Here is a 19,348-nt window from a genome sequence, read left to right on the forward strand (position 1 = left end):
TGCGAACTTCGTTAGCCAAAGACCGTCTGTGTTGGCCTGTACTTCAGAGAAGTAGATACCAAACAGGAGAGGACCCAGGACTGAACCCTGTGGTACTCCACTTGTCACTGGTCTGAAGCTGGATTTGGAGTCTGCTACTTTCACAGTGTGGGTTCTGTCAGTGAGCCAGTTGGCAACCCATCTTGTGACATAGGGATTTATACCTAGTTTAGTGAGTTTATCTATAATTCCAGATTGGGGGATGGTGTCAAATGCCTTGGCGAGATCTAGATAGGCTGTGTGAACCACCTTACCCTCATCTACGGCTTTGGTGACTGCTTCAAAGAAGTCTATCAGGTTTAGGAGACATGATCTGCCTTTTACAAACCCGAACTGGGTGGGGTCCTGAGTTTGGAGATTACCAATGTCATTGTTTATAAGTTCCATGATGATACGCTCCATAGCCTTGCAGACCAGGCTCATTAGGCTAATTGGGCGGTAGTTTCCGGGTCTGTGGTGGCTCCCCTTTGTGGAGTGGGATAACTGTCGCTGTGCGCCATTCAGTGGGCACATAGCCTGAAGTGAGGCTATGATTGAACATGGTACTTAGGTGGGGTGCCAGTTCGTTCTGTAGTTCATGTAGAACACAGCCTGGGATGTCATCAGGTCCCATGGATGCTGTGTTCTTGGCTTTGGATAGTGTGTTTTTACCTGTGCAGCCGTGATTACAGGAACTTTGCATTCTTCTGGTATAGAGATGGGCCCTTTAGGGGATGACAGAGGGGTAAAGTTCGCACTGAACCTATCTGCCAGGATGTTGGCAATATCCGTTGGTTCTGTATATTTAGTGCCATTGTGCTGTAACTCAGAGCAGATCTGAGTGTTGCCATTGAGATTCTTGACATAGCTATAGAATGCTTTGTGGTTGTCTTTAGAGTCAGTGGCAATTTTGTTTTCATAACTAGCTTTGGAGGATTTTATGAGGGATCTCAGCTTCTTACTGAAGCTGACCAGGGAGTTTCTCCAATCATGGGATTTTACTCTTTTTTGCAACAGTTTCTTTCTTCTGTTGTAGAGTTTGTTTATGGCAGGGGACCACCAGATTGGCTTCCTTTTTTTGGAGGATAGCATCTTGGTTCTGTTAAGGATTGCACGATCCATGCACTCATGTAAGTGCTTATAAAGTGCATTTGTGTAGGATTCAGCAGTCATACCTCTATTGTCCGTCAGCATGGGTGTTGTGAAGTTTGCCACTTCTGTCTTAAGAAGCGTGAAGTTGGCTTTGGAGAAATTTTTTTTCTGTGGTTTCCCTAATGGGGGGTGGGGGAGGGATGTGGATGTCTAGGGTGATTAGCTTATGGTTGGATCTGACCAACGAGGAACTGACCTCTGGTGTGGAGCACCGGTTTATATATATATATATATATATATATATATATATATATATATATATATATATATAATGTGTGTGTGTGTGTGTGTGTATATATGCATACGTGTGTGTGTGTGTGTGTGTGTATATATATATATATATATATATATATATATATATATATATATATATATAATTTGTGATTTTCGCATATGTACAGAAGTGGTATGAGGAAATGAATAACCAAAGTGTAGTAAATGTGACTTTTACTTCTTTATAAAAATTGATCATTAACTTCTAAATATTGTCTATGAGCTTTTGTATGTCTAAACACCTGCTGGACTGAAGGAAGGAAAGTGGGATATGGTAAAACTGCAAGGTGAGTAGTGTTGCATGTGTGGAAAGTGAGGGAGATTATATTTTTGTAGTTGTCTTTTAAGGAATATGTCCCTTTACTTTCCCTTTAATAACATTTTGGTTCATGTCACTTGTTATTCTTTCCTTTCATGCCTCTTATCATATATTTATTTATTTATATTTTTGTATTATTGTTGATCTCAGATTCTTTTGACTTTTCACTAAGTCTGAAAAATGTTAATAAAGCATACCAAACAGAAAAAGGAAACCTGTTCCAAAGCAGTGGAAGCCTCTGTGACATGTATCTGCCTCTCTAGCATGTCCTGTTTAAATTGCTGTAAAAGTTAAAATCTTTAGCGCGGGTGTTTCTGATACTGTTGTTTTTTGTGAATATGGAAAGGGTTCATCAGTTCAGGGTCTGAGAAGGCTTTAAAGGATAGGCAGAGGTCACCCCTTAGTTACTTATAGGAGACAAAGAATGAGGAAAGTGATCCAAGGCTGTCTGTGTAATTAGTGTATTTGACTCCCTGCTTCCTTTTGGCATTGAATTTCTGTAGGTGTTTGAGCTGAAACATGTGCCTTTGCAGGTACATACCAAAGGGAGCATTGTACTCGATGACTGGTCTAATAAGGGCTGAGTACAGGGAGGTACTAGCCTCCCTGGACCTGGATATAATGCCCTTAATTATAAGTTGTACAACATAAAATGGCTTCTAGCTGTGGAGGACACATATTGGTCAAAGGCCAGATCACTGTCCACATATCCCAAATCACCATTTCTATCATAACAGGTGTGTTGTCATTGTTACAGTGTGTTGGGGTAGAGGATGACTTTTTCAGTCCATAGTTAAAGAAAATCAAAGTTTAAAAAAGTCACACAACAGAAAGGTGGACTAGCATCATTTGAGAGCAGACTCTCATTTCATTTACTACAGTGACTTGCTCATACACTGTATTGCTGTCTGCCTTGAGTCAGTATATATTGCACATGCCCAACCTTTCAGTATTAATACTGCTAGTCCCTTTATCAGTCTTCCTGATTACCTTAACCAGTCCCAAAGATTAGAAAACTTCCTTCAGTGATGGAAATCCAGGTACAAAGAAACCAGCATCCTGTATGAGGCAGCTGCAGATTTGAAGATGCATGTGTTACTGAAGGAGATTGTGGAAGTGCATAACTACTTCTGGGGTATCATAGGGTGTCAGCAGTATAGGAGCTATGTCAGTCGATCAGGGATCAGTTAACTGAAAAGTGAAATGATGAAAAACAAAGCAATGAGCTCGATTTTGGGAAGACAAGCACCCTATTCCCCCTTGCAAGGGGCAAAGCTTCCTGCACCCCTAGGCATGATGTACTTGTTTTCAAGCTCACTGTATCTGAGTGCAAAATGTCAAACAGTGACCCCTCAGTCAGTAAGTGCATGTTTCAGCTAAGTGGTATTTTATGAGCTCTTGGCCTTCAGGGATAAAGAGTATGACCTTTTGCAAATGAAACAAGGCTATATGAGTACTGTGATATTCAAACTGCATAAAAGATGAAGGACTTGGCAAAACTTAAGTACTAGTCTAGAGCATAGTGCCTTAAATTTGTTGCAGAGTCATGAATCTAGGAAGCTGAAAAAAGATCATCAACACTGCCACCTACTCCCTTTTCCCCATTTTTATATGGTTTCGGTGGCCACGTCAACAGTCACCACTTCTCTTAATTCCGTGCCATTCTTCTGTGCTTTTTGACAGTCATGCCTAACTGTTGCAGGTCTTTTCTTAAACAATTTGTCCATCTCTTTACTGCTTATTCCTGTCTGTCCCAAATATTCTTCACCAAATCTTCTTCTGCCTTAATGCACATGTGGTTAACCACTTTAATCTGTTCTTGTTGACCTTCTCTGCATTTGGAGCTACTTTGTCTTCTGTTTTGATGTCATCATTTCTTTGTCTATCCCACCACCCATCTTAGGCACTTTTTCAGAGTTAGAGGTGATGGCGATGAAGTGCCTAAGATGAGTGAAAGGAGTCAAACTATGGGACAGTGTTCTATGAACAAGAACGCCCACCCATCTACCTACTTAACTGAATAAACTACTTGAAACTTCAACAAGGTGTCTTTATTCCTCCCACAGGGAGGGTATTAGAGAGAGGGAAAGAGTCTCCTAAATCTGTCGACTAATGTGATTTTACCTGGCCTTATCCTTTGTACTCTGTCACATGTAAAAAAAAAATGGGGAAAAAAGGGGGTGATGGTGAAGAATACAAAAGGAACATATCAATGGGGAATCTACAGGGTCCAAAGATACCATCTTTTGGAAAAGAGAAGGTTTGAGAGCAGGAGGACTCACTATGAAAATGTGTAGAAGATAGCTTATGAAAGCTAAAAGTGTAAGTATTTTTATTTTACAGAAAGGGTGGTGATTGATTGAAATAGAATTCCATAAGATTTATTAAATCCAAAAATAGCAACAGACTTTAAGATTATACAGGTAAGGAAAAAGGCAGTTGTTACACAGAGTGCATAGAAAAAGCAGAGAGACAAGCTTTTGGTTTAAGTAGGATGTGAAGCTTATCCCATAAGTATGGAAATGGACATACTGGCTGGGCCAAGTTGTCCTTATTTGCCATCATAATCTGTCTCTTTCTTTAAGTCATTATATTACGTGCTGCACTGGGATGTTTGTAAAGTCAGTGTAACTCTGATGGAGAGAGACGTTTCACATCTACAAGAATTAGCAGTACCTGTTGGGAAAGTTCATGCTGACCTTTTTCAGAGGTAGAATCAACATCAATATGCAACAGCTAACAAACCTGTTAAGATGCCCCCCTGGAATCTAGCTATGCTATCTGATAACTTTGTATAGAAGAAATGCTCTCCCAAATAAAGTTATACTTTTGTTTATAGGCAAAAATGGATGATGCTGTCTTTTTTCCTTTTAACTATCTGAGTTATTTTACCTGTTTCACAGACTCTTTTGCATATTTATGAACAATTAAATGATGCTTAGGTTTACCAGAAGACTGCAACACCAAAGACAACATATACCCATTGAAGAAAGTCCGAGGCTCTATCCATTTTTGAGGATATTGTAGACACTCCAGAGGCAGCATTACTACTTAGTACACCATCAAATAAATATATTCCTGCTGTGTCGGATATACTGTAGAATAGGGTCATTTTGATAATTTATTATCTTTTGCAGATAAGACAGCACTGGATTTGATGAACTATAAAGCTTTTAGTCTAATAGTACATCAGATCTTCTCATATTTTCACACCACATTTCACTGTGGAAATGTGAGTATACCTTAATGAAGGAAACAAACCAAAAGTAAGATAGCCATACTTAGTTGTCAGTAAATTTTTACATAGTGGATCCATGTTAGCACTTATATCATTCTTGAAAAGAGTAAGATAACTGAAAGGTTATGTAATCCTGAAATACTCTCTCTCACTAATTATAAAGCTTTCTGTTAACACCACATCACACACACTAGCGTATTACTCAGTTTTAACCATGTTCGTTCTGTAGTAGTTGAACCTTCCCCATATTGCATTAATCTTGCTCTATAACCGACTGCCTGTATTAATTTTCCTGCTCTTTCCTCATTCTTTTTCTGAATGTCATCCTTCTCTACCTGTCCAAGCTTTTTCCTATTTACATTTTACAGAAAAAAAAACAATCAATGAACTCCTAGAAATAAACCAGGGTTGAGTAAGACCCCTTTTACCCTCCATTCCACATACACACGCACATATGCATACATACAGCTTTATTGATGCCCTCATACCTCCATCGCACACCCTTCATTTCTTCACAATCTTGCATCAGAAAATGTAACCTTCTGACATCTCTACCATGTATGTATATTATTAGGATGCTCCTGTCCTCATCCCCAGTAGTTGTCTGCCTCTACTAAGTCTTCCTTTTAGAGTTAACTAGGGGTCTTGTTTATATGCATAACATCCCCATCTGCATATCCCACAGTAGTACTGCCCACACTGTCTCTTGTATGCCACCAGTACACGCCACAGAAATCTTTCTGCAGCACTCTCCCATTTGTAATATGCATTTCTCAGATTACCGGGTTTTCCATCCTCCCTAGGCCTCAGTATATCTTATCCCGTATTCCTTTCTTCTTCCTCATCCATTCTTCTTTGGCAGCATCTTTTCTGTATTCACTGTTCATTTTTTACATCCTTAACCCACTCCATCTTTCCAGTGACATTTTCAGTTGTAGAAACTTTAACCATTTCTTTTGAGTTTGAGACCAAACTCATTTTGTAACACTTCAGAATCCTTAATTCTGAATTTCTTACTGCGATACCAATGTTGCATTGTGCCCCCTGTAAATACCTGCTGTTCTCCAACCTCCTCTTTGTAGGACATTTCTTTTCAAAGCATTCCTATCATTTCCATTTCAGTGTACATTTCATTTTACATTTCATTAATGTAGTGATGTGATGATAACTTATTCTGTACAACTATGTGTGTGTGTGTGTGTATATATATATATATATATATATATATATATATATATATGTATATATATATATATATATATATACACACACACACACACACACACACACACACACACACACACAGACACACACACACACACACACACACACAATATGCTAGTTTAGTAGAGTTTTTCTTTTTTCTTTCCTTTCAAAGCCTGGGTCACTACATCCAACCCCAATACTGCAGGGGATCTGTCTGCCACAAGGGCCAGCTCTCAAACATTTTTGCTGAGAATTTTGTCTTTGTACAGTGTAAGCAAATTTAACATGAAGAACCTTGCTGTGTATTAACTTCAGCTAGTCCGCTATGTGCCTGCCTGTACTGGAAGTTGTCTTTAACATCCCCCCTACAAAGGAGTAGTCCTTGCAGTCTAAGAAACACTAAGTTGGAAACTGCCCTTTCTCTTGACCAATATACTGTGTATGCCAGTTACGTAGTCTTCCTGACTGACAATGTTTCTGCATTCAGGAAATTAAAGAAAGCCTGTTATACTTTGTACCTCTCTGTTAATTGCTTTGTAATAGCTATAAGCTGATTACTCTCTATTATTTGACCTGAGGGTGCATCAGTATAAGACCCTAGCAAATATACCTCCTCAGGTATAATGTCTGACTTGTCTCAGTGGTCATCTCCCAATCTGTACAGTCAGACATCTCACACATCCACTTAAATAGCATGTTTATAAAACAACACGCAACCTTTCCAAGTTTAACCCAGAAATGTTCATTATGTATTTATTGTCATTTGTTGACCCGGAAAGTCCACTGGGCCAGAGAGTCCCATTTGCAGTGAAAGCCCAGGGAGAAAAGCTCCACAATTACAGAAAATTTTAGATTACAGTTTATACATTACAAAAAAAATGTAAAAAAACAACAATAAAAATGTCAAATAATTTTAGACATTTTTAAATATTTTTAAATTTATGATAGACATTATTGATTGCAGCAATCACAAATGAATAGATCTTAGACATTAGGTTGACATGAACCAATGAACCAAGATTTTTCAATCTGTATGACTTGGTCTAAGAAAATTAAGATTGAACGTTACAAGAAATATTTTATGGGTAGTAAGTTCAAAATAAATAGTAAAAGTTAAAATACATAGTGCTAGAGGGGGCACAGAAGCTTACAGAGTGGGAAAAATTGAGTAATAGGAGGTAAGAAGGAAAAATATTAGGGTAAGTAGGAGAAAAAAAGGGTAAATAGCAAAAGCTAATTTAAGGAGGTATATTCATGATAGCACAGGAACAGACTTGATTATTGAGGTAAAACTCTTTCAGTTTTTTCTTTTAGTATTGTTATTGAGTCTAGTTGAGTGATAGAGTGAGGGAGAGCATTAAATAATTTAGCCACTGCATGGGAATAGAGACATTGTCCAGCTCTTTTGTTGGGTTTAGTTAAAGTTAGCAGTTTTTTTTTGGAGGATCTAAGGTTACGATTTGGGGTGTATGCTTGTATTATTGTTTGAAGGGATGGGCAGTAATTAGGGTTATAAAACAATTTGTGGGTAAGAGTAAGCTGAGTAAATTGTAGGCAATGGGGGAAATCAAGCCAGTTTATAGATTTTTATGGCCAGGCAGTGATGTGTGCGAGTTGGCATATTGGAGACAAACTTAACTATCTTATAGTAGCTTGACTAATTTGTTCAAAAGAGATGTGTGTAGGCTGGTAAAGATGGGGCTACCATACAGAAGAGAAGGGAGAAGTAGACTATTTGCTTGTGTTAGTCTGATGGCTTTGTCCAAGTAGAACTTTTGCCTATAGAGCTTACCAAACTTAAAATGGGTCTTTTTGACCTTATCATCTATTAACTGGAGCTTCCCAAACATCCTCCCCTTAGATGATGCTGTAAATGAATTCAGTACAACTTTCCTGAATATCCTAAATAGCCTTGCACATCTTAGAAGGAAGAGACTAAAAATAAATAATGCCATTTGGCTATCCAAAAAGTGTCTAATGTTAATGCAGGGTGGAGAAAAAGCATGGAAATAATGGCAGACATATAAAACACCTCAATAAATTTGAAAATTTCAGAATGCCTTGCAATTGTACTAAAAAGCAACTTAATGAAGACAAAAAGCTATATTATAATAACTTTCAGAATAATAGTAAACACAACCCTAAAATGTTTCAGACATCCATTAAAGAAATCTTGCACCCTGGCCATAAATTCAACCCTTGGATTGCCCAAAATCTAATCCTAACCCTAGCCAACAGCCATGTATCACCACATCTACTTTCACCTTCAAACATGTACCCACATCCTATATAAAACTACTCAAAGTCAAACCATGTTCTACTTCAGCTGATGACCTTCCAATTGAGTATATTAAAATAGCAGCCGAAAGCATTCCCTACCCTGTCTCAATCCTTACAACTAGGTCAATCCAGGAATCCCACTTTCCCTCTTTCTGAAAAAAATCACACATTACCCCTCTAAAAAAAGGAGGACATTCAACAGACATTATAAACTTTAGACCTATATCAATCTTATCCCCCCTCCCAACAATACTTGAAAAATGTATTCAAAAACAATTGCTAAACGGTCTCCTGCAGGAATAACTATCTCCCATACAACATAGCTTCTGTCCTTGCCACAGTACTAATGATGCACATCTAGCCTACAGTGGATACAAAAAGTATATACACCCCTGTTAAAATGCCAGGTTTTTGTGATGTAAAAAAAAATGAGACCACAATAAATTATTTCAAAACTTTTCCCACCTTTAATGTGACCTATAACCTGTACAATTCAGTTGAAAAACAAACAACTCTGTTAGGGGAAAAATATAAAAAAATAAAAAACGTACAATAAACTGGTTGTACAAGTGTGCACACCCTTAAACTAATACTTTGTTGAAACACCTTTTGATTTAATTACAGCATTCAGTCTTCTTGGGTAGGAGTCTGTCAGCATGGCACATCTTGACATGGTAATATTTGCCCACTCGTCTTTGCAGAAGTGCTCCAAATATGTCACATTGCTAGGGCATCTCTTGTGCACAGCCCTCTTCAGGTCACCTCACAGATTTTCTGTTGGATTTAGGTCTGGGTTCTGGCTGGGCCATTCCAAAACTTTAATTTTCTTTCGGTGAAGCCATTCTTTTGTTGATTTGGATGTATGCTTGGGGTAATTTTCGTGCTGAAAGGTGAAATTCCTCTTCATATTCAGCTTTCTAGCAGATGCCTGAAGGTTTTGGGCCAAAAGTGGCTGGTATTTGGAACTGTTCATAATTCCCTCCATCTTGACTAAAAATCCCCAGTTTCAGCTGAAGAAAAGCAACCCCAAAGCATAATACTGCCACCACTATGGGATTGGTGTTCTTTTGGTGATACAAAGTGTTGTTTTTGCGCCAAATGTACATTTTGGAATTGTGGACTAAAAGTTCAACCTTGGTCTCATCAGACCATAACACATTTTCCCACATGCTTTTGGGAGACTTGATGTATTGTTTTGCAAATCTTAGCTGGGCCTGGATGTTTTTCTGTGCAAGAAAAGGCTTTTGTCTTGCAACTCTACCCCATAGCCCAGACATGGAGAATATGGGAGATTGTTGTCACGTAGCACACAACCAGTACTTGCCAGAAATTCCTGCATCTCCTTTAGTGTTGCAGTAGGACTCTTGGCAGCCTCCCTGACCAGTTTCCATCTTGTCTTTTCATCAGTTTTGGAGGGACGTCCAGTGCTTTGCAATGTCACTGTTGTCCCATATTTTCTGATTACTGTCTTCACTGTGTTCCATGGTATATCCAATGTTGTGGAAATTTTTTTATACCCTTCTCCTGGCATACCTTTCAACAATGAGATCCCTTTGATGCTTTGTAAGCTCTCTGCGAACCTTGGCTTTTGCTGTAGCAGGCAACTGAGTAAATGTCAGGAAAATTCTACTAGGACAGCTGAACTTTATATGGGGTTAATTAGAGTCTCTAATTAATGGCAGGTGTGTACCCAAGAAGACTGAATGCTGTAATCAAATCAAAAGGTGCTTCAACAAAGAATTAGTTTAAGGGTTTGCGCAATTATGCAACCAGCTTATTGCACTTTTTTTATTTTTTATATTTTTTCTCCTAACAGATTTGTTTGTTTTTCAATTGCATTGTACAAGTTATAGGTCACATTAAAGGTAGGAAAAGTTTTGAAATGATGTATTGTGGTCTCATTTTTTTATATCACAAAAATCTGGCATTTTCGCAGGGGCGTGTAAAGTTTTTATATCCACTGTATATAGATACTGTCAATAAAAGGTAGAGATAATGTCAAACATGTCTTCTCCTTATTTCTAAACTTTTCAAAAGCCTTTGACACAGTTTGTCACAGCAAACTTGTACTTCAAGTTTCCTCATTAGGTCTCTGTCAGCCCACCCTTCTATGGTTCAAAAGCTACCTCCTCAGTAGGTATCAGCCAGTAAAATGGCATTCCACCCTCTCTCCGTACCATCCACTGGTGGACCCCCTCCTCTTTAACATTCTAATAAACTACAGAGATAACTGTACACTCATTTACACATCTGATAACATACTACACCTCCCAAAAATTAGGAAATTTTAACAGCAATTGCAACATGGCTTTGTAACTTACAACTCCTGCTCTACCCTAAAAAAAAAATAAAAAACTACCACTTTTTCCTCCAAATCCTTTTCCCATAAAAAAACAAAGTTTTTAAAGTCCTGTCTCTCTTGATAATATGACTATTGAAGTCACTTTACAGAGGAAATTATTAGGGATGATAGTTGATGGTAATCTTAAATTCAGCCAGCATATACAAAATTGCTTAAGAAAATTGCATCAAAAACTAGGGATGCTTTATAGAGCCATAAACTTTCTCACTGACACAACTAAAGCTACACTTTCCACTACATATCTTCTCCCCACACTGCATTATGGTGCTCCCATCCTTACTTTTGGGCATCACAAAAATGAAAACTTGAGCAGTGCTATAGCAAAGTTGCTAAATTTCCAGCAATTACCTTTTTCAGAACCCACCATTATATTCCACTTAAAAGCCTAAATAGGTTAGTACTACCCCAGCAACTAACATATACACAGTCTCTTACCACCTATAAAATTGTCCAGAATCTGTCTGCTTGTCCAGTAAATAACATTTTATAAAAGTATGTTCCTAGACGGTCATTGCAATCCGATGACCAAATCTGCTGTTAGTCCACAAACCTATCAGATCTGCAGGGCATTGTCTGTAGTCGTACCACATTGCTAAGGCCTGGAACTCCTTATCTCTATCCATCAGTTCAGTACCTTCCCTTCCATCCTTGAAAACCATTCTGAATGACTTCTTAGCCAAAAGCTGGCTTTGTTCTTGTTCAACACCATGATAAACTATATCTCAAGTCCATATTTGTACCTTACACTTTCTCACTTTCCCTTCTTCACTCACTTCCTTACTTCTGTCAATTTCTCTCGTGGCTTTCTCTCTAAATATACTATAAGGCTGTCTTTCTCTCACTTCATATTTCAATTCCTGTTTGTGTTATACTAACTTACCTTTAATTTGTATATAAACTGGATAAAACTTCTCTATTAATTTTTTGTTAAATAACTTGGATGTATTCTTAACGACTGTTTTTTCTGTTCTGTCTAATTTGGTATACTTAAGTGGTAGTTATTGTTTGTAATATTTTTAAAGACTGTAAAATTATTGTTAAAATGTTTTGTAAAACTTACACACAATTTTCTGTTCAGGCCTCCACTGAAAATGGGCTCCTACCCAGTTGGACTTTCCCAGTAATTAAATGTTAATAACTAAAGTAGATTTCCCCCTAGTCTCTCCATCTGTCTTCCAGCACCAAACACCTAACTTTGCACACTTTCTAAATAGTTGATCTCACCTTCCAATACCACATCTTCCCATCTGTCTTACTCTTTCTCTTCCAGTCATCCCACTTTCTCTTATGCTCTATAGTTGTTCCCACGTAGCAGCTACAGTATAATGTTCAAAGTATGGCTGACCGCATCCCCCACTAATTCTATTCCCACATGCATTATGTTTAAAATCCACAGTCTCTTTTTCACTCCATTTAATCTGGTCATATACCCCTTGAAATGTTATAACCACTGTCCTTTTAAGTTATACCAATGTATTTCTTATCTAATATAAAAGAAAAATCTTTGTCATTATCTTGATCATTTTTACACACCCCATTATGCTAATACTATTACCCATTCATGTCTGAAGTAATGTATTATGATTCTGAGCACAGCTTTTTATTCCTTATGCAAGCCCCATAGTAGCATTACTCATTATGCATTGTACTTTAGAACGTAAGTACATTTTGACTTGTCCCAAGTATCTTGGTTTAAGAGTCTGCAGCGTATGTGAGTAGAATATCGTACAGAACTAGTCTCCTTTTTCTTTGTTTCATTTGGAACACACTGTCATCCTGTTTCTGCTGTCATCTTCTGCAATAGCTAAATTGGCAAAAACTGGCACATTGTATTTTTTCATCATGGCTTGGGTAAAGCTAGAGCTTTGACATTTGCCAAGTGAGGAAAATTAATAGGTAGTTCACATTTGTATTATTTGCTTGTTTGGGAATTGCATAGTTTCTTTTGCCACTTAAGCAGGGAGATAAATCTTCAAGTATAAAGTTGATCATCCCTTTCCCCACAATTAGTTTCTATGCTTACTGTGGACCCTTACCACATTGCAGCCACACTGAACACCCCGTTATGGTCATCAACACTGTGGCCTGCTTTGACACAGTAGGCTTTTCACAGCTGCTTTGAAGTACTTTGAGCATTATGCCTGTTACCATCTTAAAGGTGAGCTGACCCCAAGTTGCATTAAACACTTCTTGCTTGATTTCTTTTGCTGCTGTTTTTCCAGGTGTGGGCATGAACCTGGTTAAAAAGCCTGCCATTCAGTGTTCCTTCATTTTCTGGCTACAGTTAATTAACACGAGCTAGTCTTAAGGACCAGAGATAAGAAAAATGTGATGTGCACTTAATGATAAGGAAAGAAAAAATATGTAATGTAAGAATGCATTTTCATCACTGAAAGATCTTCAAAACACATCTGTCCAGTTGTTTCGGTATGGCAAAGTTATTAAACCCATTAGTTTCCCTATTTTTATACCATTTATTGCTGCTGGGTGTATTCATGTTTTTTATTTATTTACATTTGTTTACCAGGAAATTCTAACTGGACACAGGTCCTTTGTCAGTGGATGCCCAGGGAGAAAAGCTCCACAGAGCAATAGTTGAACAGCAGAGTACATGAAGTGCATACAATAGCAAATAATACATACTGCAGCAAACATTAGCTATACATACAACATGAAATATAGTAATGAACAGATATATTAATATCTAGCTAGAGGCTAGGAATAAAGGTAGGATGTATATACAGATGGTACTAAGCTCAAACAAATACTGTTCTAATCTTCTCTGCCTAAATCTTATATACAAATATTGCACTAAACTCAAACAGATATAAAGCAGATGCTCCACACAAAGGTGGAACAAGCTAGAAGGGCTAATGGGATGGAAGGGGAAGATAGAGGAGTAAGAGAGGAGACAGAGTGAGTAGTATACATGGTAGTGAGAAGAAGCTAGGTACAAGTTAGTTGGATATGTATTTGGAGTTGAGATGAAGTGAGGTAGTTAAGCATGTTATAACAGGTCTGAGAGGTTGAGTGAGGAGGGAAGGGGGAGGGTAAAGGGTGAGCCAGAGCCTGCAGAGGAAGGAATGCAATGATCAGAAGGTGCGAGGCATGGTGGCTAGGGGAGGGGAGAGGAAGGGGAGGTAAACAAACAAACAAATATTCAACATCAAATTAAATAAGTAAGGTGACAATATTCAGTCTTGTCACACTCCTCACTCCTCTCTCAGTCTTAAAATAGTCAGTTATTCCATATTAATTTCTAGCTCTTGCTTCTTGTTTTGTATGTAGATTCTTCAAGAGGCATATAACATAACCTTAGTATTCCCCCATTCGTCTAAGAATTTAACACAACTTGTTATGGTTTATATAGTCAAAAACTTTGCAGTACTCAATAAAATAGAGGTAAATATTTTTCTAGAATTCTCTAGCTTTTGCATCCACCAGTTATATATATATATGTGTGTGTGTATCTGTGTGTGTGTGTGTGTGTATATATATATATATATATATATATATATATATATATATATATATATATATATATATATATATGTATATATATATATATATATATATTGGATGAATATGTAAGGAAGGGGGTCAGTAGGTCTGTCATTTGCATTTTGTGTTTCCCCAGATACAAGTGATCCACATGCTAGATTTGATGCCATTGCTGTTTAATAAAATATCTGCATTATGCAGTATATAGTGCTCAGAATATACTATGTGTAGAAGCTCAAATATGTTTCACTTTCAGCCTACCATGCCTCTTCATGGAATGCAATGTTGTATCTTAGCATTTTCTAAAAGAAGTACTAACATTTAGCACTGTGTTTTTTTTTGTTTTAATACACAACACTGATTTGAGGCACACAAATGTGGTTTTCAGATTAATGTGTTTCTCACAGTAGGATGCTTTACTGATGTCCTTTTTAATCTGTGTGCTGTATTTGAGTATGTATTTGCACAAAACCCCATCTCTGCAGAGTATTTTAATTTCATTTAGCTGCCTTGTAACTTTTAAGCCTTCCACAAGTGCTAGATAAACGTTGCTGGAACACGTTTCCCTGGGAACAGTCACTAGATAGGAGCCATTGATTAGATTATCTCAGTAAAATTCCTTGTCAAACATTGCCACTGAAACAGCCAGGGAAATAGGTTTTGTCTTTTGCATCAAGTTAATTTAATCCTAATGCAGCTTTTTTTTCTTATAAAGAACCTATACTGTAGCATTACATTATCAGTCTATTAAAGGCTCTGTGTAAGTGTTTACTGCGGTAGAACTTGGTGCTCACTTTTGTTTGAACATCTTCTTTAGCTGAAAGCATGTCTGGAGTACTGAACTGTTTTTTTTGAACTATTACAAAGCAACTAGAACCACTAAGCAAACAGCGAAATGCAGCAGTGCACTATTCTAAAGGCTGAAAGAAAGGTGGGAGAATAAGAAGCTGTGTTACTACATAAAGTATTAGAAATACAAAGTTAAAGAATACTCCCACTTGGGAAAAATGTTTTCCAGGTTGTTTCAGTGCCAGGTGTTTGACAGTGAGTACGGCATGAGATGAATGAAGCTTATGGCAGTGCCTGGAATTGACCGACTCCAGGGAATCCCTGCTTCCTGCCGTGAAAGTTTCCATTTTCAAAGCACATCAGTTTCACTGGGAATGTTCCAGTGGTCCCATATGCTACTTCTGACAGAAGCTAAGTTTCATCTCTGAATTTGAGACAGCTACTGGAGAGGTTCCCTTGCTGCTAACAAAATGAATTTCAATATGTTGCCAGTGAACAAGCAGTGTGTTTCCAAAAGCTAATGGAATTGAACTTCATCAATTATTAATGGAAATGTGCTTTGTTTTCCTTGCTTTTCTTGCTTTTTAGATGAATTACATGCTAGTGTTATGACTGTATGTTTTCAGCCTGTAAAATACATACCCAAACAACATGCCAGTTTGCTTTGAAACTCTCTATTTTCCTCTCCCTTTTCCTTGACCTAGCAGCAGGAAGCTTTTGTCTGAGGTGTTCATCTGGAACAACTTTTCCACACTTGTTTTCATGTTCTTTTAGATTACAGGGCATCAGGCCTACCTTTGAAGCTCTCTTTTCTTTTGTTTCTTTGCAATGCACTCCAGTAATTAACTTTGTCCTTCTTTTATTTGTTCCAGTCAATCGCAGTCCACTCTACAGAGCATCTTCTCCCAGGAGTACCAGGTTAGAAGTTTTCTCCTTTGTGAAGGCTGACAGGTGCCTAATTGAATGATGAATGTCCCTTTATTTCTTTGTAATTGAACTGCCAGCTTTCTGATTGGTTTGGAGGATGTTCCCCTTTCCACATCAAGCACCGCCTGAGTCTCAGTGGATGGCTGCCAAGCCTACCCATCCATCTGTCTAACAACATCTAGCCTCTGCTTATTTGGTGGACCTGTAATAAATTATGCTAAACCATTATTATTCTGACAATAATAATTTCCCCGTGTTGCATGGTTCCATGTGCTAAATGTTTGCTGACTTGCAGTGTCAGTGCTGCTTTCCATCGCTGACAGAGATGATGATAAATGACCATTGCTGGAGTGGCAGAAGGCAAGGGAGGCAGAAAATGGAGTCATTTATCATGAGATGACAGGTGTCAGTCAAATGGTGACTCTCTGTGGAATTACATTTTGTAGTTTTTAAATAAGTTGTTTTTAAGCAATGTTCTTTCTGGCTAAAAAATGGGAATTGAATTGCAAAGCCAAGGTTCACAGACTAGTATGGAATTGAATTGAGAAGAGATTAATACAAAGGTCGAGAGAGAGAGAACAAGTTTTCATTGCCCTCTGTAAACCTTGCCTTATTTAGATTCAATTACCATGACCTTGCTGGCTTCAGCATATACAGCAGAATAACCTTCGAAGATACTCTGTAATATAGATACTACCACTGAGTGTAACATATCTATATCTATTATATGCATATATATATATATATATATAGAGAGAGAGAGAGAGAGAGAGTGTGTGTGTGTGTGTGTGTGTGTGTGTGTGTGTATATATGTATAGTATGCGTGTATAGATATCTATAATGGTATGTGTCAGTGTAAATCATGTAACACAACATCATTTTGTTAGAATTTAGTAAGGGTCATAATATTTTATTTTAAATTTCATAAATGCTTTTGGTTACATCACAATTTTTATTTTTTTTTCTTTTGCTATAGAAGCGTATTAAAAGAACGCATTGGAAGCATCATTCTGCCGAGGCTACCTCATCTTATTACAAAAGGTATGACCTAGCTACCCCACTAGAGGGTATCACAGTACTTACTATTTGTGCTGTTGATAGCCACAAATAAACTGGATGGCACCCCATTGTCAACAACAGAGAAGGATACAGGCTATTACTTGTGAAATTCCTATCAGAAATAGCATAGAAATGCTTTTGTAGCACACTTTATTAAACACACTATTCATACTATGAAAAGTAGATGCAGATTCTGTGTAAAATATGTTTATTGACTTTAATCATTACTTGTGTCTGCATTGAAGTAGTTAAATGTGGATGTAATGGTTTGTGAACAGCCAGAATGTAGACATAGTTCTGAAACCACTGCTGCAGCAGTAGTAGGTAGTTTAAAGAGTGCATTCATGTGATACAGTATTCTTGGTAGTATAAGTCAAAATGTACTATAACAGTTGCAGTTACATTATTTAATGCATAACTTTATTTTTATACAGTTGCAGTTACATTATTTAATGCATTACTTTATTTTTATGATGCTTTTACAGGATTTTCACCAGGTGGAGACTGCCTTGTGCAGTTTACCTGCTCTACCAAATAATGACATTAAAATGCAATATTTAAAACACTCATTTGCTAAAGTACTGCATGAGATGATAAAGTGCAGTCCTTATATGCATTCGTTTCTTCCCCCCTAAGTGTCACTTAATATCTATTTTAAGGCAGTGTCATGACTTAAGCATGTGGATCACCCTCACAGCTGACTGGATTTTTATCTGTACTTCTGAATGTTAAATTAGCTTAAGAAAACCTAAAAGCACAGTGCCCTTGTATTTTCTTTTATAATTGCAAACACAGGCAGGGAAAATTTTATTAATCTGTTAACCTAGCAGCATTCAGGTAAATGTGTTCTATAAATTCATTTAACTCCTTAGCATGTAGACTATATTTAGTGAACTCCATATAATTCTCCAAGTGTAACTTAAGGCCAACCAGTGTAGCTAGCATTCTAATTCCCCTAAGCTTGCTGTGTATGCCAGCTGCCACCAATAGTTACAGGGCAATCAGTCCTTCTACGGCTCATAGTCCCTCTTATTTTAGCTGTACCATTCCTAAGCAGATAAACAAATACTTATCTCTGGGAGCTTTGAATGTAAAGATAAGAACACGTCCGATTCTTGTTTACTGTTTAAATTTATACTCGAGTTATGTCTTTCCGAGTGTGTTAAGCTTTCTTATATTGTTAGGTCTTGCCTTTGCAAATGGATAGGTCCTGTTATGTCAGAGCAGCTAGAAATCCTTTTGTTCAGATGACTTCTGTGCAGGGAGATTTGTAAGGTATAGAAAAATAAACTGTGCCTCCATAGTTTTTCATCAGGAACTCCAGTTTACTGCCACCTTCTAAAAACATTCTGGGTGGATGGCTTCTTTAAATTTGTCATTTATGTGTTTGTATGTACAATCAGCTTATGAACCAAGTGATGGCTGAAAACAACTATAGAAGGATTGATGCAAATGGCTAACAAAATAGGCAGGAAAATAAATAATACTGTAGGGTACAGTGGAGTCTGGCAACAATGACAACTAGATGTGCATTGTCTTCGTTTTGAGTCATCAGTGTTATATGTAGATATGACATGCTAGAAAACATTTTTTATTCACTACAGCTAGTTTCAGATTTTTTTTGTCAATATATTATATTTTTTTTTATACTAAGACAGTTTGCTGTTGTGTACAAACCCTTTCTGTTTACATTGGTGCAAAGGATGTTAAAAACTAACTTTGCATACTGATCACAACATACATGATTAATCAGGTTTTGTGAGAGGTAATTTTCTTACTTCAAATTGTGACAAAATCTATGGTAGGTTCTTTAACAGAAAAAAAAAAAATATTCTGAAGAGAAAGGAAAAAAAACCCTTTTTAACTGCTAATACAGACATGGGCAGTAGTTTCACTGCTGTAGGCTTTGCACAAAACTAAATGGTTTCAATAATGGGAAGCTGATGCCTACTTTTAACTGCGTGGTACTTACTTTACAGATAAGGATGATCATTATGGAAAGCAATCCTGTTATGCTAAATGTTCTTTGTGTTGCACTGTTGCAGTCCTGACTGTTGAGATTTCCTGCCGTGAAAGCCCTTACCTGGCCGGACTACTAGAGAAAACTCCACTGATGTCACTACACTCGGGTATAAAGTAAGCCAGCCTGCGTCTTCACTTCAATTTTTTTTGCTGCTGGAGCCTGAAGCAGTGTATAAGTGCATTGTTTGGTCTGCACCAGAGA

General features: G+C 37.5%; 1 protein-coding gene across 3 annotated transcripts in view; it reads left to right on the plus strand.

Moving 5' to 3' along the window:
* The window catches only part of CDIN1 (CDAN1 interacting nuclease 1), a 1,534,920-nt gene that overhangs the window by 413,531 nt on the left and 1,102,041 nt on the right, over positions 1-19,348 (plus strand). For 2 of the 3 annotated variants that reach the window (XM_044075938.1, XM_044075929.1), the window contains exons 2-3: positions 16,011-16,056; positions 17,042-17,106. In XM_044075938.1, the coding sequence (XP_043931873.1) occupies positions 16,011-16,056; positions 17,042-17,106 (111 nt within the window). The remainder of the gene's footprint in view (positions 1-16,010; positions 16,057-17,041; positions 17,107-19,348) is intronic. The other variant, XM_044075948.1, reaches the window with a different exon arrangement.

Source organism: Protopterus annectens, chromosome 1.part1 (genome assembly GCF_019279795.1).
Source record: "Protopterus annectens isolate FY-2018-M chromosome 1.part1, PAN1.0, whole genome shotgun sequence".
NCBI lineage: Eukaryota > Metazoa > Chordata > Ceratodontiformes > Protopteridae > Protopterus > Protopterus annectens.